Source organism: Magallana gigas, chromosome 4 (assembly GCF_963853765.1).
Source record: "Magallana gigas chromosome 4, xbMagGiga1.1, whole genome shotgun sequence".
NCBI lineage: Eukaryota > Metazoa > Mollusca > Bivalvia > Ostreida > Ostreidae > Magallana > Magallana gigas.
Window position 1 is genome coordinate 54,046,595 of NC_088856.1, and position 21,643 is coordinate 54,068,237.

Consider the following 21,643-nt stretch of genomic DNA (forward strand, 5'->3'; position numbering starts at 1 on the left):
CAATCAGGAAGAGCATGACGCAAGATTGAAGAGAGTGTTAGAGAGAGCAATGGAGTACAATCTCAAACTCAGTGCAGAAAAATGTGAATTTAGAAAATCGGAAGTCACATATGTTGGCCATAGACTCACAAGCAAAGGAGTCAAACCTGATCCAGAAAAAATCAGAGCTGTATCCAACATGGTAAAACCGACATGCTTGAAAGATCTACAAACATTTATGGGATTCATCCAATATCTCAGCAAATTCATGCCTCACTTGTCTACAGTCCGTGCACCCCTAAGAACACTGCTGGAGAAGAACACAGCATGGCACTGGGATGAAGAGAAGGAAACAAGCTTCCTTAAACTCAAGAATATGGCTACAAATGCACCTATTCTTCAGTATTATGACCCGAGCAAACCTCTTACACTTAGTGTTGATGCTAGCTCAAAAGGACTAGGCGCAGTACTTATCCAAAATCAGAGACCAGTTGCTTACGCATCAAGAGCACTTACGCCAACTCAACAGAGGTACTCTCAAATTGAGAAAGAGACCCTTGCAATTGTGTATGGTTGCAACAAATTTCATGAATATGTTTATGGACGTGAAGTACTCATAGAGACTGACCACAAACCATTGCAGTCAATTTTCCACAAACCTCTTCACAAAACACCTCCAAGACTTCAACGACTCCTACTTGCACTAGAAAAATATGACCTTGAAGTCAAGTACAAACCTGGTAAGGAGATGTTCTTAGCAGACCATCTGAGCAGATCATACCTACCTGAAACCAAAGAAATACTAGTTCCTGATATCAATGTCAATGAGATCCACCTCATTTCTCATTTACCAATTTCACAAGAGATGTACGAGAAGTTCCAGAAAGAAACCGCAAATGATGAACACCTACAGGAACTACAAGACGCCATATTGGATGGATGGCCTGAAGAAAAAAGCAATGTTTCCTATAACTTGCGACCTTATTGGACCTTCAGAGATGAGCTATCTGTCATGGACGGACTTCTCTACAAGTCAAGCAAACTCATTGTACCCAGAGCACTACAGAACTCAATGCTGGACAAGATTCATGAATCGCATCTTGGGATAGTCAAGTGCAAAGCACGTGCCCGTGAAGTTCTCTTTTGGATTGGCATGTCAACAGATGTCGAGAACCGAGTTAGGTCATGTGGACTATGTGCACAACATCAAAACATCAATGCAAAGGAACCAATGCTAATGCCAGAGATACCAGATCGGCTCTGGTCGAAACTAGCTGCAGACCTATTTGAACACGAGAAACACCATTACCTACTAGTCGTTGATTACTTTTCCAAATGGCCCGAAGTAATAAAACTAGAAAACCTGTCAAGCAAAACAACTGTCAACTGCTTAAAAGAGCTGCTTTCAAAATACGGACTCATCGATGAAATGATTACCGACAATGGACCCCAGTTTTCCTCTGCGGATTTCAAAGACTTTTCGTCTGAGTTCGAATTTAAACATGTAACCAGCAGTCCACACTACGCTCAATCAAATGGCCAGGCAGAACGAACTGTACAAACAGTCAAAAGGCTCATCATGAAATCTAAAGACCTGTTCAAGGCACTCTTGGACTACCGAAACACACCGCTAGACATCGGATTATCACCAGCACAACTTTTTCTCAACCGCCGACTTAAAACATCACTTCCAACCTCTGCGCCCTTGCTAAAACCTCTTGGATTAGATGCCAAAGAAATCGCAGCCAAATTAAAATCTCGCCAACTGAATAATAAAATCCAATTTGACAAACATGCAGGACCTGGATTGGAACCGCTTAAGGCAGGAGACGCAGTATTTCTGTACACAGAGGGAAAATGGAAACCTGGTCAAGTCATTGAACAGCATGCATCACCTAGATCCTACGTTGTTCAGTCGTCAGATGGAAGGAAATTGCGTAGGAACCGAAGACACCTTCGCGCAACCAACTACCGTGCTGAGAATCCACCGCGAAATGATGGCATGCGAAATTGTGTGAATCCTGAAGATTTGCGTGATAGTTACAGGACCGTTTGGACCACAGTAATGAAAAAGATGCAAACATCACTGCTGAACCAAACAACGCACCTGTTCCAGTTCAACCCCAAACCACGCGCTCAGGCAGGACCGTCAGACCACCAGCAAAATTCAGTGACTATATTGAATGACTCATTGTGTTGCGTTAAATAGCTATTACATTGAAAAATTAACAAAAACAATTAAAAAACTGTAATTTAGAGTTTAGAAATTATGTATTTTGTTTTTGCATGAAAATCTAGTCTTGCGTAATCTCTAGTCAATTTTTCATTACAAATGCATAATATTTTGCTTTTGATGGAAAGAGAGGGATGTCACATACTCAATCTTTTTCTATTTGAAATCCGGAAGTTATCCGTCTTTGGTTTTGTCTTTTATGTGTATGTCAATAAATTAGAAACTAACATGGCTGCCTCCATTGTATTCAACACCCCCCTCCTCCAAGAATTTCGTTCTGATTAAGATATCTAAACTTTTCGCAATTATAAGAAAATAAAATACTGATTAAGTAAAAACAAAACAATAAATAATTACCAAGCGTTGACTTGGTTTCATCTAGAGCGGCCTTGGTATCTGAGGTCGCCGACGCTAAATCCGCGTTGTCTGTCACCTTGAAGTCAAAGTAGCACTCCCGCCGCAGTGTGGGGTTATCGTCCGTGGTTGCCCCGTTGTTACATGTACTGATTGCCGTGGTTCTTTTAGAGTCGTCGGTGAACATCGCAGTTAAATTAGGATTGAAAAATACAGGCTGATAATCTGCATCAACATGGCTTCCCCAATTATCGTTATCACCCGTCGTCTTTCCATCATAAGTAAATAACGATGTAGCCTCTGAATTCTGCCCTGTTAAAAGAGAATGAAACATTTTTGGAGAAGAATTAATTAACTTCTTGAATTTATTTGCTTGAATTGTCCTCTGGCTGACGTATGCATGATTTATGCACGGAGTGACAAGAATGTACGCGATCAGTTATGATCATTTTAATTGTATGATAGCGTATTTCAGGTCCTTCCCGACACCTAAGAATCCTTCCCTCAGTTTCCCATATCCTTTCTGACCATGGACCAGCTTCTAGGACTTCTGCCTTTATCGTGAATAATTCATGGCCGATATCGATTGGCCCCTTCACACTCGTAAGGAAATATCAGCAGTTGCTTTGTTGTTTACGCATTATCAACATGTTTTGATTTATGACATGATCATCGTTTTTATAGCTCTAAATCCCAAAGGGTGTAGCTACAACAATGTAACTAGCCCTTTCTCTTCTTTTTTTTGAGATCTCCAGAAAACGTCCCATAAAAAAACCCGGAGAGAGTTTTTACAGCTACAAATTGTGTCGCTCTACCCCTGCGAATGCTTTCATCTCGTTGCTAAGTATGAAATAAATCAAGAGGTGCTCGTATGATAGTTCACGAGACTTCCCCGAGATTTGTTCAGTTCATGTGAAAATTCGAGTGGAAGTATATTAAGTGTTCGTATAATATTCTCAAAATTCATAAGAACTGGTCGTTTTACATATCGTGTCCTTCACGAAAATCTATTAAGAGGTCTGTCTTTTTTCATCATCTAACTGTATTTAAATTAAACGATGATATTCATAACAGAGTTATCGTTCGTGCTCAACCACTCTACACGTGGTTGAAAATAATGTTTTAGGGTGCGACCGTTGGGGCGAGCACAGCAAGTGATCAAACAATGAATTATGATAAATCAATAAAAATAAAATTAACAACGTAAATAAATTTGATTGCAAAATAAAATAAAACATACCTATTTTCCAGTAAATATTCATTATTCATAGTTTATAAGATTTGTTATAATTTACTTATTTATAAGTAAAACAATAGTTTAATCTCAGATACAATGTTGTTGAATAATAAAGATTTCAATATAAGTGTTCTTTGCACTGTATCTCCTCTTTTAAAAAGATTGTAACGTTGGTTCATCCCCTTTTTTTGCCGTAGACTCTTTTTCCTTAAACTTACATAGAAAAATTGAATCATTTTAGAGCATCCTGACCCCCCCCCCCCATGTTAAAAAATAATATTTAATCTTTTTTTCAATTAACACATAGAAAATCGACTTATCATGGATTTGCCCCCTCCACCTTTTATAAAAAATTAAATTAATTTTTTTTTGGGGTTTACGCTTAAAATATGTGCTTATCATATTAAAAGAACATGGAATTCTCCCCCCCCCCCCCCTTTGGGACTTGGATCATGTAATAAATGGAAACCATTGAACTGCTTAAGACCTGAAGGATTAGAATTTTCATGATTTTTTTTTTTTGCCTGTAAAATTTTTTGGGATGAGGCTGCCATCCACCCACCAACCCCACTTTAAAAAAAGGCGATGCTACGTGTACGTTCCAGGAAATTACCGTAATTATAGTGATTAAAATAAATGTGAGCATTCAACCGAATAAGTGCAAGTTACAACTGTTTATAGTATCTGAAGAAATGTTCTCATTCTTCATCTTTGCAATATTTTGATAGGATTTTGGTAATTTCACCAGATTTCCCCTAATTGTGGCGTCAAAGTTCACGGTTAAGACTAGTGTCGTCTGACTCTTTCATTAAAACTCCCCTAAGATAATCAAAGTACTGAAGTACTGACGGGAGTTGATTTTTTCGATTATCATTTATTTTAAAATCAACTTATCTGGCAATTAGTTTCTTGTCTACATTTGAATTACGCACTTTTTTTATTATATGAATTTTAGACTTTTCCGACAAGAATTTCGAGAAACCCTATATGAATCATGTTGTGTAATATTTAAAGATAGATTTCAAACTTTGTATCAGTAATCAAAACAGTTCTAAAAATCTTATGGATCCAGGCACTATTGATATCGAACTCTAGTCTAGTCTCGTTCAACCAGACGCTCGGCTGTCTCCGTTAATTTCTGACAAGCAAGAGAGCCTTTCACTTTTATTTCTAAACTCATTTTATCCACCAACTAGTGAAGATAAAGTTTAAAATCAATAAACATGAAGATTTTATATTTGATTACAAGTACCTATACTATAAAATAGACTATAAACACGAGGCACGATTTTTACTGCAAAGGGTTGACCTTCCGTACCGCGTGCATGTTGCACCATCACATGTCAATAACTTACCGGTGTATAGTTTACAATGTCCCATCCACCTACTTTTCGTGTTATTTTACCCCTTGTCTGTAACTTGCAATTTCACTGTGTAAAGTCAACACAAGAGTCATAACCGCAGGTTTCGCATTTTACTTCTGATTCTCATGTACCTAACAAATGGGGCCTACATATATTGCATATCAATTTCAACAAGAGACGCCCCTCTAACTAATGATACTCATATATAGGTTCTAACACTTACAAACTTTTCCATAGTTGTAGATGGCCTCCTCGTTGGAGGTAGAGTTCGTCACACTTCCGTTGGGAGCTGTAAAGTCATCGGCAGGGTTATCATTAAAGTTGCCCAATAATCCTGAAATAAAAGTTACCATCTTTATTGTGACATTCATCAACCAACTTTCTGAGAAAAAGATGTTTAATTTCATGCTCTCATAGTATTCCTTTAATTTTTTGATAATTTGCTTGAAGACTCTTGCTATAGTTGAAGATCTAAAATAAAAAACCATTTAAATGTCGGTTTAAAATATCATATATCTTAGAGTAAAATGAACTAAAAGTCGTACGCTAAAATTTCTTCGGATCAACCGCTTTTGACAATAATACTTTTATTTAAAATGGCTCAATTAGGTACGCGGATAAATCCTTTTTAACATTAATTATTTTTTTAAAGCAATGTTTGTATTGAAACTCCCAAAACCTAAACATATACGGGATTTGTTTTCACCGTTATTTTTTTTAACCTAAATTTGTGACCAATTTGTGGTTGATTTAAAATAAAAATAAACTACACAAGAACAATATATTTATGATTATTTTAAGTCTTACTCTTACTGTATATTTCAGGTTTCAAGTTTTTCTATAAATTACAGAAACCAAACGCTTAATAACTCTACTACAATATTCTCCAACACTATAATATTGAAATGAACCGTACAAACGGCTTAACTACTGGTAAGGGTAGCTGATTAAATTTATATACAGTATCATTTTATCTTTCAACTGAACATAGCTTCACTTTAGATGATGCCCTCGTTCAAGTATTTGGCCGGCCATTTAATGTATATAATACTGTGGAATCATCAAAGTTCATTGTGGTATCGTGTCAAATATTTTACTTCTGTTTATTTTATTTTTCTTCTAAATTTTAGCGCGATTTTAATCAAAATACATGTACTTTCTCAGGGTTTGAATATGGCTATATTGTTCGGAAAAAGCTTTTGTTAGGTTCAAATGTTGGTTAATCTCATTTACTCGTTTATCTAAATTCATGATAGTAAAAACGTCAAATGTCTTAGAGTTTTAGATAATTGAATTTCCCCACATCTTATCTTTATTTTGCTAAAAGCATTTACAGGCATCATACACTTCAAAGGGAACTAATTGGCTAGGTAATTTACTTAGGGATTAACTCAGGTGTCATGGTCTAAGCTATTATTCATTTATCGTTTTACACGATACATATTTTGTTTAATATACTGTTGAAATTCTTTTGTACATTAGTCGGAATCGAACAGCCGTCCCGATATCACCGATCTGTATCAAAATTAGTCAGGTCCTTAATAAATGTTGAAACGCTGATCGGACTTTCCTCGGTTACTTTAACCAAATTGAGGGCTACCATCGGAGTGTTGATTGTGTTATAGTACAGCCGAGTGTCGATCGAGTTGTACAGTGGTCCTTTACAAATTTTGATTCTCGATAATCTAAATTTTTGTAAAGGACAGTGGCTCAATTTTCGTGGTATTCGTGGGTAGCCTTCCCCCACGAGTTTACATCATCAACGATAACATATCTTTCTTACTAAAACTGAAAACTGACGCATCCACGAAATTGCATACCCACAAATAAACAAAAAACCCACAATCCACGAAAATCGGTCCCCGTGAAATTAAATGATTTCAAAGTATAGTGCATCTCTTGAACAAAGATTTACCTTGGAAGTTGTTCTTGTACAGGGCGGCCGATTCAATGACCAGCTGGAACATTTCGTTCTTGAGTTGAACGCCTGCCGTCAGCCCATTACTGAAGATCATCTTCCAGGTGTGGACGGACGAGGCGTCCGTACTCTTACTGACGGACACCTTGGTCCAGTCCTGATCATTCGTCAGATCCAGGGAATCCAGCACTACTCCGTTCTTTAAGATCTCTTTAAAATAAAAAACCCACATAAAACAACTAAATGAATTGCTTTTTTAATTAATGTTATTTAAACGTAAATGTAGTATATTTGTATGTACATAATACCTAATGAAAGTGTTATATGTTATATATACATGTACATCTGCAGTTTATTTCATTCCTGGAAAAAAACGGAGTTGTTTTCCTGTTATATAAACTGCTGATTGATGAGCTATAAATATAACATGAGGTAAATATTGATTTTTTTATAGAGTCGATATACCTTTGCAGAAGTTTAAATCTAAAACTGAATACTTATAGGTACATGTTGCTACATTCTGAATTTAGGAAAGGCGTACAAGGAAAAACCAAGAAATAGATATGATGTTATATAGTTACAAGAGGCCCAATGGGCCACATCGCTCACATGAGCAAAACTGGCTTTATATGGGCGTTCAAAGGATATTGTACTAAGTGGCCCCTCGGTAGATTAACCAAAAATAAATATCCGAATTATCACTTATTTTTGCATATACTTAATCTTTGACATATTTACCTTTATGGAATACAATTTTTACCGAAAAGAAGATGATATGCAATATAAATATATAAATAACTAAATTTTCAGTTGGTGTTCACGGTTAATTTCCAGTTCCCTCTATTTTATCCCCCCCCCCCAATTACTTTAAAAAACGATTAAAACACCTAAGAGCATAAAGGTACATTTTCTCCCTCCACTACTTACTAGTTATTGCATTTTAAAAAATCCTATATGTGAAAAAAGAAAAGTGTACCTTAATGCACCAGAATGAATGCGCTCAATTCCTCAAATCAAAAACATTGAAAAATTTAATTGGCCTTCTCCATTATAGACGATTGTCATTTACAGGCATGAATTCATTTCGAATGACGTTTCATATCCTTACTCACTTGACTGAAGAATAAACTTTTTTTTTTATTTAAATACAACTTTCACAAAATAAAGAGCAGATACAAGTGATATAATACATATAACACTTACTGGTATAATAAATTTTGTTAATACATTTCTCTGATATAATATGATTTTACAGATGTATATACACAAATGTACATTATCACCAATATAATTTTAGTATTGTCATGAAAGTTGTTATTTTTTGGGGTATATATTGGGGGCGAGGGGATGAGGGAGGGGTAGAAATTGGGTGATTTATCTATAAGTTTAAAAAGAAAATTCACTGACTTACTATAAATTAATCTTGCTCTTGTATTCTTGTACATACTTAAATACATGCATGTATGACATGTACATTGGCATAGACACAAACATAATACACATGCACATATAACAAAGTGTGTTTCCATAAATCAGGATTTACCAGCATATGATTTTGATTCAATCACCCATGGGGAGGAGGGAAAAAATAGAGAAAAAAAATAAAGCAGGGGGTAGGGGAGAGGTACAAAAATAGAAGCAGATGAAAGCAATTATCTATGATTCTAGCTTTTGGAAGATGTTTGACCAATAGTTATTATACTCTTGGTATTTGCAGTTTTTTAGAAGGATATATTTTTCAACATAAAGTCTGTTAATAATGGTATGTTTCAGTGCCTCTACGTTTAATTGTTTAGAGAAACTAAATTTACAGGCATTTATATATTGTTTTACTATCAAGATTAATAGATTTTCAAAGCGATGTATATCACTGTTCAGATATTTACCAAACAGAATAGATTTATCATCAAAATTCACGTTTAACCGTAAATCATCAAACCAGTGTTTAATTTTGTCCCAAAGTTCTTTTATGAGGTAGCATTCAGAAAATAAATGGTTTATTGTTTCTGTTAACTGTCCACAGAAAAAGCATGAAGCAGAGTTGATTAAATTGCAATTACATAAGTATTTATTTGTTGCAGACTGAAGAATAAACTTAACTGAAAAATGTTGTCACATATGTTAAAGAGCTATAATTCAAATTAATGAATTGGCAGGCATGTCGCTCTATTGTACCAAGGCCCGTCCATTATTTTCATCTTTATTAAAAAACAACAAATATGTACAAACGAAGATGATTTTCCGTTGCAATAATTTTTTAAGAACACCGATAATACTTTTATCCTCATAATAATAATATGTCAGGAGTATGGAAACTGTTTGAAAGGCGTCGTTTTCATTTACTTGTGTTCGAAAAACTATCAAAAACTTGTGCAGATTTTATGCAATTCATCGTTGAAGAAGGGGCACCAGAGAGTAGTTACAGCATATCATCCTTTAGCAAGACATTTCTATCGATCAACCAAAATTTCAGCGTCAATCGTAGAATTATAAGCAAGATACATAGCTTATTTTGAGTCATGTTTTTGTTCACATTCAACTTAATATTTTTAAACTTGGTATTTCCTATTCAGCATAGCTGCATTTAAAATATAAACAAACTAAAGCATGACCTCAGCTTTGTGTACAAACATATAGAAGCATTGTGCGCAAAGCTCTGTATCTTGCTTATAACTCGAAGCTTATCTCTCAGGCTAGTAAAATGATAGGAACTTGTAAACAATTAAAACAAGAGAAAACTGCACTAAAACAAAGAAAAAACTCAATTTATTTTTCATCATATATATACTTAAGTTATATATTTCTTGCAGCGAGAATAATCTCCGTTTAGATTGAAATTGCTGAGCATCTTAATAGAACATGTTGCATTACCCAACCATTACATGTACGTTGAGATCGTACCGAATTACACGCACCAACATAATTTGACCCCCTATGGTGGCCCCATCCTACCCCCTGAAATCATGGCTTGAACAAACTAGAATGAATCAACACTACATGTACCTAAGGATGCTTCCACACAAGTTACAGCTTTTCTGGCCAATTGGTTTTTGAGAAGATATTTTTAAAAGACTTTTCGCTATGTATTCCTGTGTAAAATTTGACCCACCCACTGTGGCCGCACCCTACCCCGGGATCATGGTTTGAAAAGATTTAAATCTACACTACCTGAGTATGCTTCCAAACAAGTTCTGGCCCACTGGTTTTTGATGAGAAGATTTTTCTCTATGCATTCCTTTGTAAAAATTTTGACCCCCCATTGTGGCCCCACCTTACCCCTGGGGATCATGATTTGAAAAAATTTGAATCTTCACTACACTACACAAGTTACAGGTTTTCTGGCTAACTGGCTTTTGAGAAGAAGATTTTTAATGATTTTTCTCCATACATATGCATCAACAAATTTGACCCCCCCATTGGGGCCCCACCGTACCCCCGGGGATCACGGTTTGGACAAGCTTGAATCTACACCTTTTTGAGGATGCTTCCACACAAGTTACAGCTTTTCTGGCCAATTGATTTTTGAGAAGAATATTTTTTAAAGATATTTCTCTGTATATTTCACCTCAGGTGAGCTAACAATTATTTATGTCTCTGCTACATGTACACACACTTAGTATTTCCATCAGTAAAATTAATCTCCGTTTAGACTGAATAGATTAGAGAAAATACTGACAACTAGCCTAAAACACAATGCAGTAATCAACTATTAAGCCAAAACCATACCGTATTACCTCAGAATTTGTATTTTAGTTGTTAAAGTACCGTACCTGTTATTGTATCTTATTTTCTGCAAGTAACAGCCAGCTGTCTTATTTACCGATGTTTATGTTTGATTGATACGTAAAACTTACAAAATACAGGCGATAGTTCCCCTAAGTTACAAACCGTAATTCATGAAAACGAAACGAAAATCAAAACAAGATAAAACCACCGTCACAGGTGAAAATGTCAACGCATTGGAATATTTAATCTCAGTTTACATCACAAAATCGGCATTAATGTATCTTGCCTATTTCAAATATTCCTTTCGCACGCAAACTGTTCCACAACAACCAAATTCATCTTTGTCAGATTGACCCATTCCCCATACGTTCAAAATGGCCGCTTCAAAGAGGGTTTTGAGATATGGAATATCGACGCCGAAGTTATAAACTGATCGAAGCCCACCCCTTCAATTTTTTTTGCGAAATAACTCGAATTCGGAAAAAGGATAGCCCTTAATTTTTGCAATTTATATTTTCCTTTTCATAAGGATTATTTATGTTAAATTGCGTTGAATTTGACTAAGAAGTTCTTCAGAAGAAGATTTTTAAAAATGCACCCCCTTTTTCTACAGTTTCGAGGTTTTCTCCGCTTTGAATAAAGATATGTCTTTCATTTCTGCAATTTATATTTGCATTACCATAAGGATGCTTTGTGCTAAATTTGGTTAAAATTGGCCAAGCGGTTTTACAGAAGAAGTTCAAAATGTAAAAAGTTTACAGACGGACAGACGGACGGGCGGACAGACAGACGACGGACAAAATGCGATCAGAAAAGCTCACCTGATCTTTCAGCTCAGGTGAGCTAAAATATATTCTTATTTGCTATTCTTAGAATCTCGTTTTTTAATCATTACTCTTAATTAAACAATCCTTTTTACATAATGAAAAAGCAATCTGTATTTAACCGAACTATCATACATTAGCACTGTTATATGTTTACAGAAACGATGTACCCAAGTAAACCCACATAAAAAAAGAAAATCAAAAGTAAAATCAATGAAAAACACAATACCAAAAGTTGGATAAAATTTGAGAAATAATTATAATTTTCTAGCATTCGCAATTTAAACTTCTCGGGTCCTTCCGACAGGAAGATGATTCGGTTGTCGGAAACACCCAAAAAGTTGTGCACAGTTGATACATGTAGCAGGCAAAGATCAATTATAACAAACCTGCGCCATCTTTTGTGGTATTTAGTCGGATCTCCACTTTATCAGAACCGGTCTGCTCTCCGACAATTGAACTGATATAGGTGGCAGGTTGTTTCTTTCCATCCTTCATAAATGGCGTAAATCGACCTTGAACTTGCACGTCCGATGCGTTCAGAAGAATGAACTCTCCGTGCCCGTTAAAGGTGAAGGACAAACCGTCTAGGGTCGTCAGATGTGGGTCTCCGAGAGCTCCACCTAGCGGTCGATATAACAATATCATCACACATGTAAGAAACTTTATAAATTATTTCATCATCTCTTGTTTTATTTCGGTAAAAAAGTAGTTTGCGTGTGTAAAGAGAGAGAGAGAGAGAGAGAGAGAGAGAGAGAGAGAGAGAGAGAGAGAGAGAGAGAGAGAGCTGAAAATTTTGTGTAATAAATCGACATGCGCGGGTCCAGAAAATATTCCGGGGTGGGGGGGGGGGGGGGGGTTTCGAGGAACATTTTTGGAAATTTTATGCGCGAGTTTAATAAGGCCGTCTTTCCACTTTCCTTTCCTCGACCCCTTCCCTTTCTAAATTCGCGCATAATCGATTCATATAAGTAAGTTGGTCGATGTTATCAATTACAATGTAACAATAAAGTCAAATCCACATTTTGCACAAGTTGTTTCCTATTGCAGGGTCCACTTAAGGTCAAAAGGGGAAAAATAACTTTCCCCTTCTTTTTGCCAACAAAATTGATATTTGGGTATCCTGTATTTAAATCTAATATACTCCTCATGTTTGGGTTGCCCCTGCCTTGAGCAATCAAACTACACAATGGAGACGGACTTAACGTCACACGACAAAGTACAAAGGTACAGGGGAAAATCTATAAAGTACAAATGTACAGGGGAAAATCTAGTATGGGTTTTCCCCCAAGGATGACGGCCAAGGAACAATAAATTTCTAAAGTGTGGGTTTTTCTATAGGATATATATTTCTAAATCATTAGAAGAATTCACGTTGGGATAACATGTTGCTGAGTTTCTCTACTTTACACCTCTAACACATGCATGATATTGGATACACACGTGCACATTTTGAACTGTACCTGCTCCGCTCGCGATAAAATCGTCGGATGTACACACTGGTCGGCGACTGAGGAAATTCTGGCACACGTCAGCTCTTGAGGCGTACCCGTTGCTAGCGTTACAGCACCATTCGTAGGCCTCGTGAACCTTCTCTTGGTCTTGTCCAGAGTGTCGCCTGCAAACAACAGGTATAAACATGTAAAATTTTGCTGTCTTTATGATTTTTTTCTCGAAAAAGTTATACTTCTCCATGAAGTGACGTAACAGTGATTGCGTTACATCCGCTTAATGCGTCCAAACTATTTTCTTATTTCTAATCACTGTAATGTAATGAGTTTTAATGGCTTCATATAGACAAAAAAAAGGCCATAAGCTAAATACGAAACAAAACAAAACCCAAAAAAAAATCCTACAAACAACGCAATCAAACTCACTTCAATGAGGTTATTCGATTGAGAGAACAATAATTACAATAAAAATTATAATTATTATAATTTTTTTATTAATATAACGCAAGAAAGCAGTAAAAAGTTTCTTTCTATTGAATATTCTTTGCTGTAACTAAAAACGATCTGGACAATCAAACATACCAAAATTGTCATGTGAAGTATTGAAAAATTCAAAGATTACATTACATAAGATGACAACCAACTATTGGAAGTAAACATTTTCTACTCACATGTACGTGTTAAAGCCATTGGCCAACACATGATCCAGAATCAACCCTTTGTTTGCCTTGTCGAAGCAGCATCGCATCGTGCGTGGATCAGTAAATGTTGTAGATAGGGCGCTCCGCTTACCATAGCATTCTACACTAGAGGGAATTTCCGCCTTTGTGTACTGTACGAGCGAGTCCGTCTTCTGCAACAGGCTGGGAGGACATTGCGTCACTTCTGATGTCACCACAGGATTGCTGGTATCAGCGTCGTCAGATGTTATCCAGTTTAAGCATTGGATACCAGGATGTGAGATTGGAGAAGTCTCCGAGAGACGGTAGAAGGAACGGCCGATACTGCAGACAAATAAATTGGTCGGCGGGTAATTGACTTAAAAAATCGTTTTTTACCCGCTTAAAAAGATAACCCCTGGTCTTAACTTTTTGTGATCTAAGTGGATTTAAAAAAAGAATCTGACCTTGCTTATACTAGAGTTTTTTTTTCAAAATGGCATGTTAAAAGCAGGAATAACATTTGAATATTTTTGATATAAATACTGTATCTTTAAAACATATCCCAATTTATCATTTTACCATTCTTTAACTTATGTTATTCATAATGAGAATTAAATACTATTGACGTACTAAGTTTAATTGTCAGACTAACCGTTTACTAATAACTATTGAGGAGGCTAGATAGACAACAAATTACCTAGCAAGTACGACCATTATGTTGAGATAATTTTCAAAAATGTTTTTGTTTTAAATAACTTTATCAATATCTTTATATGTAACTCTTCTATAGAACTAAATATGGCCTAAAAGTGACCAGCGTCATCCAGCGCTCCTAACCTTTTGTCTCAACAAGCCTGTATACCTTGTAGGGTTAGTAAAAGTCACTTCATCGATTCTCTCTATTTTCGATTTGTTGGCCGCATTGCTTAGAAGGTCAAGGTATGAGTAGGGGTACTCCTCACTTGTTGCCCCCTGTTTCAGAAGCCCAATCCTGACCGGGTAGTTACCCACGGAGTTCAGGACGTCCCACTTCATCTCCCTGTCCTCGTACGCCACCTTGACGAGAGTGTGCAGAAAGTCTGTGACCAGGATTAACTGGAAGGTGACAGTCTGCAGAATAAAAAACAAAGTAAAGGATAGAAAAAACAATCCTTTAAGGATTAAACAAATCCAGGCACTAAAAGGCAGAACCGAACAGGAAAGAGCTCATGGGAAAGTGCAGGAGAGAGCCAATGGGGTTGAGCAGAAGGAGAGAGCCAATGGGATAGACCAGGAGAGAACCAATGGGAAAGAATATGAAGAGAACCAATGGAATATAACAGGAGAAAGCCAATGGGATAGAGCAGCAGCGAGTAAATGGGGTAGAGCTGGAGAAGGCCACTTGGATTTAACATGAGCCAATAGTACAGATAGTGAGTCGTACAATAAATATGCTATGATAGAAACAATCATTGAGATGAAAAGTGCCAAATACCAATATGATAAAACACGATTTAAAAAGCTGTTAGGATAGATCATAAAGCAAATAGGATAGAACATGATTCAAAAATCCAATAGGATAACAATGTATTTCGAGCAGCCAAAATGATAGAGCAAGGATGAAAAGGCATTGATATACAACAAAGATCCAACAGCCCGTAGGATCTGTCTAATAGTCCTAGGGTAGACAAAGACAAAACAAATAGACAATAGGATAAAGAAATAGTCCTAGGGTAGACAAAAACAAAATAAAAATAGACAATAGGATAAAGTAATAGTCCTAGGGTAAACAAAGACAAAACAAATAGACAATAATATAAAGTAATAGTCCTTAGGTAGAGCAAAGACAAAACAAATAGACAATACGAAAAATTAATAGTCCTAGGATAGACAAAGACAAAAACATAGACAATAGGATAAGGTAATGGTCAAACAACTTAGGGGATAGATTAATTGTCACAAAACAACAATGGTTTAACACAATTAGCAGGATATATAAACGAAACGACCAAATATAATAGCTGTTTAATAAAACTTTATCAGAACCAACTAAAAGATGACAAGCAGCAAAAAGTGGCTAATGGTATAACACGAATAGCAGTTTATGACGTAAGCTGTACATGTGAATACTTTTTTCTCGCATTATCACCGGTGTGAGATCGGTTTGTCCGGTGTGAGACAGCAGTGTGAGATTTTTCTGTCTTACACTGTGTATTACTACGCCGTTTTAAAACGTAAACAAATGTTGTCTGCTGAATGGAAATGTAAATATGGTGCATTGAAATTATCCATTAAGTAATTGTGTTGCTTAATTAATTACAATTGATCATATTTTTAATTAAAAAACTGTCGTATGCCCTCATTTTGACTTGCACTATTTGAAGCACGCGGAGGGATATACCGAAAGTAATCTTTTGAACGTCATAACAGAAAGTTGTCAAACATCATTTTTTAAGGTAATATAATGCGAGAAAAATAATCATTCATTATATACTCGTGTGGGAAAATGAAATTCCACCTCGGGGCCAAGATTCATGGTCTAGGACTCGGCATAGCCTCGTCCTAGACCGTGAATCTTGTCCCCTCGGTGGAATTTCACTATCCCACACTCGTAATAATGAATGATTCTATTAATCTGATAATGACTTGCATTATTTAAAGAGATACTGTTTTTGTCCGACATTTGACCATTTGCTTGTTAACATTAAATTTTATTTTACATACCTGGGAAGGAGTAGCGGGGCTTTTATTCTGTTCCATTTTGTACCACGTGATCACTATCATGTATTTTGGGGAAAATCCGGAAACGCTGAGAGACCCAGCAATCTCTGCGGCCTTGTCCACCATGAAGGTGTTTTCTGACGTCACATCCGCTGAGTATTCTTTGTAATATACTCCATTGTCTGCACTGGCCTAAGTAGAAAGTCGTACATGTAAATCAATGTTTATATTAATGTTTATATTACCGTTTTACTAGATTCTCACGCATCAAAATATTTATTCATATAATCATTTAATTTGGTTAACACTAGAATACACAATGCAGGTTAGACTACAGGTTCCCCACATTGTTTTCATATACATACGTAACTTAATCGTGAAAAAAATCTTTTATTTTTAGGTACTGTTCTTTACAAAGATCATTTAAACTTAAAAAAACAAACAAACAAAACACACCCCTGAGCTTATCATCATGTTCGACCACCAGGGGGCGAAAGCTGCTTTTTCTTGGAATGTGGCATCAATGGTGAATTTGGCGGGGTTCGTGAAGGACTTCCGCTGTCCGATACCAACTTTTTCACTAGTGACTGTGGTAAATAGTAGTAGACCACTCCTCGTGAACTGTCAATGTGAACGTAAACGTATTTGCCATACTGCCGTAATGTGTGTTTAAGTTTGATTTGAATTTGATATAATTTTATTTAGATTTTATTATCATGGCTCTTGCATGTGTAAAAGTACATATTTTGCAATATCTGCCGTGTTTTTTGTCATGTCTTTGTGTTTGTAACTTATTATTTATCCACTATTTTAAAGTCTATTCGTTTCAATTTAAAAGAAAAGCATTTCAAATTTCCAGTTTATCGCATCATCTTACGTAAAACGATGGGTACAGATGACTTCCGAATGGTACAGCATATTTCGGGAAGAAGTAGGTGGAGAAGCCATCGCTATTGGCTAGCTTTGTATGACCAGTATGAGGCAGTAACCGAATCTCTGTGCAAGAAAACAAGAAAATGGATTCAGAGCACTGTGAATTTTTGTAAATATTTATATAAATACTGTGAAAGAAAATAAATACTACAAACACACATAATTCCTATGAATACACTTATGTTAATGGACTATAAAGGATACTTTTGGTCTGGGATTTTTATTTAATCAAGATTTTTTTTAAAATGATCATATTCCTAAATCTGTATACAGAGCTATTCATTCAAAGGGAGGTAAATAATGCCTATTTATAATTAGAACCAGCAAAGTAAATTGCAAATCCGTCCAGTCGGAGCCAAACTCTTTAGAAGTGTATTCTTAAAATATAATTTGTAGAAAATGATTGCCCAAAAAGAAGACTTCATTATCTCAAAATATACTTTTTGTCTTTTCACTTATTATCACGTTAAAAAATTAGCAAGATAAATATGTGTGTCCGATATTAATTTGCATATGATCAGGTCAGAATAATTCAAATTGATCACGAGGTTACCTTTGCAGGTACCAGCGGTCCCCGCTCCCTGAAATTTGGGTTTACAGGCACAGGTAAAACTTCCAGGTGTGTTGGTACAGGTGGCACGGTCTGTGACGTCACAGTTGTTCGTTGATGTACTACTGCACTCGTTAACATCTTTAAAAAAAGATTCAAATTCATTAAACTTGCTTATTTTAGATTGCTGTTAAATGATAGTTTTGTTTTGAGGAACGAACTCAACAGTTATCGAGGATGTACCTGTGCAGGTTCTTGCGCTGCTGTCATACGTAAACCCACTGCTACAGACACACGAGTAGTTTCCCACCGTGTCTTTACAACTGGCCACGCCCACTTTAAGTCCACGTGTGTTGACATCGTTACAGTCGTTGTTGGTTCTTGTGCACTCATTCTCGTCTACAACAATCAACGCACGAGATGAAGGATATAATAATACAGGTTTTTACGTTTCCTCTCTGTTGATGCTGTACGCGCTACGATATTTGTTCTTTTGTTGTTCTATTTATAAATGCATTATTTGTTGTGTTTGTAATAACTCACACATTATTTGTTATTTAATTTTCGTTGAAATTACTGATACTGTAATTGTTTTTTGTTGTTGATTTTTACTTATTGATACATTAGTAATGGTTGTGTTTACTGAAACAGCATTTGTTACAGTTAACTGTTGCACTCCATGATTGAAAATGTGATTCTGTTGCTATTATTCTTGCTAGGTAGCATTTATTTTTGTTGTTGTCGTACTTACTACTGAAACAGTATTTATTTTTGTTGTTGTTGTTGTTTGTCGCACTTACCATTACAGTATTTGCTGTTGTTGTTGTTCATACTGATGCAGTACTTGTTGTTATTGTTGTTGTACTTACTGCTATAATATTTGTTGTTTTTGTACTTACTGATACAGTATGTATTGTTGTAATACTTACTAATACAGAATGTGTAATTGTTGTTGTACTTACTAATACAGTATGTTTTGTTGTTGTACTTACTGATACAGAATGTGTTGTTTTTGTTGTACTTACTGATACAGTATGTGTTGTTGTTGTACTTACTAATTCAGAATGTGTTGTTGTTGTACTTACTGATACAGTATGTGTTGTTGTTGTACTTACTAATTCAGAATGTGCTGTTGTTGTTGTACCTACTGATACAGTATGTTTTGTTGTTGTACTTACTGATACAGTATGTGTTGTTGTTGTGCTTACTAATACAGTATGTTTTGTTGTCATACTTACTGATACAGTATGTGTTGAGTATGTGTTATTGTTGTTGTTGTACTTACTGATACAGAATGTGTTGTTGTTGTACTTACTAATACAGTATGTGTTGAGTATGTGTTGTTGTTGTACTTACTAATACAGTATGTGTTGTTGTTGTACTTACTGATACATTATGTGTTGTTGTTGTACTTACTAATACAGTATGTTTTGTTGTCATACTTACTGATACAGTATGTGTTGAGTATGTGTTATTGTTGTTGTTGTACTTACTGATACAGAATGTGTTGTTGTTGTACTTACTGATACATTATGTGTTGAGTATGTGTTGTTGTTGTACTTTCTAATACAGTATGTTTTGTTGTCATACTTACTGATACAGTATGTGTTGAGTATGTGTTATTGTTGTTGTTGTACTTACTGATACAGTATGTGTTGTTGTTGTACTTACTGATACAAATTGTGTTGTTGTTGTACTTACTGATACAGTATGTGTTGTTTTTGTACCTACTGATATAGTATGTGTTGTTGTTGTACCTACTATTACAGTATGTGTTGTTTTTGTACTTACTGATACAGTATGTGTTGTTGTTGTACTTACTGATACATTATGTGTTGTTTTTGTACTTACTGATACAGTATGTTTTGTTGTTGAACTTACTGATACAGTATTTGTTGTTGGCATCGTTGACGTAGCCAGACAGACACAAACACCGGAAGGAGCCATCACTTTTGACCAGGCACGTGTGATTCACTCCGTCCGTCAGGCACGGATTGATGACGCTGGCACATGGATCTGTCGTTACTGAAAGGCAACCCTATTGTTTGACTAAGATCATTTTCTATTCCATATTCAGCGTACGTATGTTTTATATTTGAAAATGAAGAAAAATTCGCTTGCCTGTATGATCATTTTAAATTTCCGAAACAGAATACAAACTGGTGCTCTAAAGACTATACTGTACTGCCTGCGATGATCAAAATAATATATTGATGTACATTACTTTGGATTATCAAATGATTGTGTGTTATATTTATAAGAACTGTACTTACCCACACATGCTGGAAGATTCTCGCATTCTATGGTCTCCTGCAAGTCGGGTCCACAGTCCTGGCCTCGATTTGCTCCTGTGGCGTCAGAGCATGTCCTATTTCTAGTTTTTACACCGCCTTTACAGTTTTGATCACAGGTTCCCCACTTGCCCCACTGAGTGTATGAAGCAACAGCTAACAGTAAAAGAAAAAAAATATTTTTTGTGACAAAATCTTGGTATATGATTAAATCTTTTCAGAAAACCAATTGTTCATGTCTCAGTATCTATTTCATTTCATTATTATGCACGTTTCTTTGTAACCGTATGATTTGTAATATTCTTTGACTTGACAGTTCTTTTATAAGAAGCAGAAAGTTGTAAATTCCATAGATATAGGATTTATTTTAATTAGTTGTCATTTATTTTGAGCTGGAATATATTTAACATAATTTGCAATCACGGTTCAAATTGAAGGTGGGAATGATGGTAGAAAAGCATTAAGAAATTAATCTTTAATAAATACACTTGGCCTCGAGTTTGTCACGTGGGCTTTATACTCACCAAACTGACAGGTGTCTCCCGTGTAATTCTGGTTACACTGGCACGTGTAACCAGTTGGTGACCCAGGTGACTGCACACAGTTTCCGTTGTTTTGACAGACAACACCGGCACATTTATCTTCAGTTGTAGTAGTAGGTATAGTAGTTGTTGTTGTTGTCACTGTTGTTGTTGGGGCAGCTGATGTTGAGGTTGTCGTTGTTGTTTCAACAACGTTAATGGTTGTTGTTGTAGTTGTGGTTGAGTCTGGCCCAATCGTTGTTGTGGTGTCAGCAATCTGGGGAGTTGTAGTAGCAGATGCGTTTTGGGCAACTGTTGTTGTGGAGGTGTCAGCAACCTCGGAAGTTGTTATAGAAGTTGTTGTAGATGTGGTTGAGTCTGGCCCAATCGTTGTTGTGGTGTCAGCAATCTGGGAAGTTGTAGTAGCAGATGCGTTTTGGGTAACTGATGTTGTGGTGGTGTGAGCAATCTGGGAAGTTGTAGTAGCAGATGCATTTTGGGTAACTGTTGCTGTGGAGGTGTCTGCAACCTGGGAAGATGTTGTCGCTTCTTCTGTTGTCGTATTGTCTAAATCAATAGGGAAAATGTTGAGGCAATATTGGCTATGATTTGTGACAGCGTTTTAACAATGCAATACTCACACGAACTTATTTCTTATGACAGCCTGCTTTATTTGTTTACATCATTCAGTGTTTCATACAATACTACATTACGTCATATTTTCTTTTTTCTTAGTTTTGTTTAGGAATTATTTTGCACCGCCGCATTAAATTAAATTTTCTCTTTTTGTAAGAAAATTTTGTCATGAAATTCTACTCCTGTTTTTTTTTTCTTACTACAATGATAAAATTATGACACAATTGCTTACTGACAATTTCGCTTAGATTAGACAGCGATATG

General features: G+C 35.9%; 1 protein-coding gene across 4 annotated transcripts in view; it reads right to left on the minus strand.

Annotated features, from left to right (window-relative positions):
• The window catches only part of LOC105323822 (mucin-4), a 69,834-nt gene that overhangs the window by 32,945 nt on the left and 15,246 nt on the right, over positions 1-21,643 (minus strand). For 2 of the 4 annotated variants that reach the window (XM_066082999.1, XM_066082997.1), the window contains 15 exons: positions 20,747-21,310; positions 20,205-20,378; positions 19,813-19,956; positions 18,175-18,330; positions 17,935-18,072; positions 17,326-17,444; positions 16,905-17,069; positions 16,452-16,640; positions 14,611-14,858; positions 13,758-14,090; positions 13,099-13,253; positions 12,025-12,258; positions 7,083-7,295; positions 5,391-5,501; positions 2,570-2,878 (listed from right to left, as the gene is read on the minus strand). In XM_066082999.1, coding sequence (XP_065939071.1) covers positions 2,570-2,878; positions 5,391-5,501; positions 7,083-7,295; positions 12,025-12,258; positions 13,099-13,253; positions 13,758-14,090; positions 14,611-14,858; positions 16,452-16,640; positions 16,905-17,069; positions 17,326-17,444; positions 17,935-18,072; positions 18,175-18,330; positions 19,813-19,956; positions 20,205-20,378; positions 20,747-21,310 — 3,252 coding nt within the window. The remainder of the gene's footprint in view (positions 1-2,569; positions 2,879-5,390; positions 5,502-7,082; positions 7,296-12,024; positions 12,259-13,098; positions 13,254-13,757; positions 14,091-14,610; positions 14,859-16,451; positions 16,641-16,904; positions 17,070-17,325; positions 17,445-17,934; positions 18,073-18,174; positions 18,331-19,812; positions 19,957-20,204; positions 20,379-20,746; positions 21,311-21,643) is intronic. The other 2 variants (XM_066082998.1, XM_066082995.1) reach the window with 1 other exon arrangement.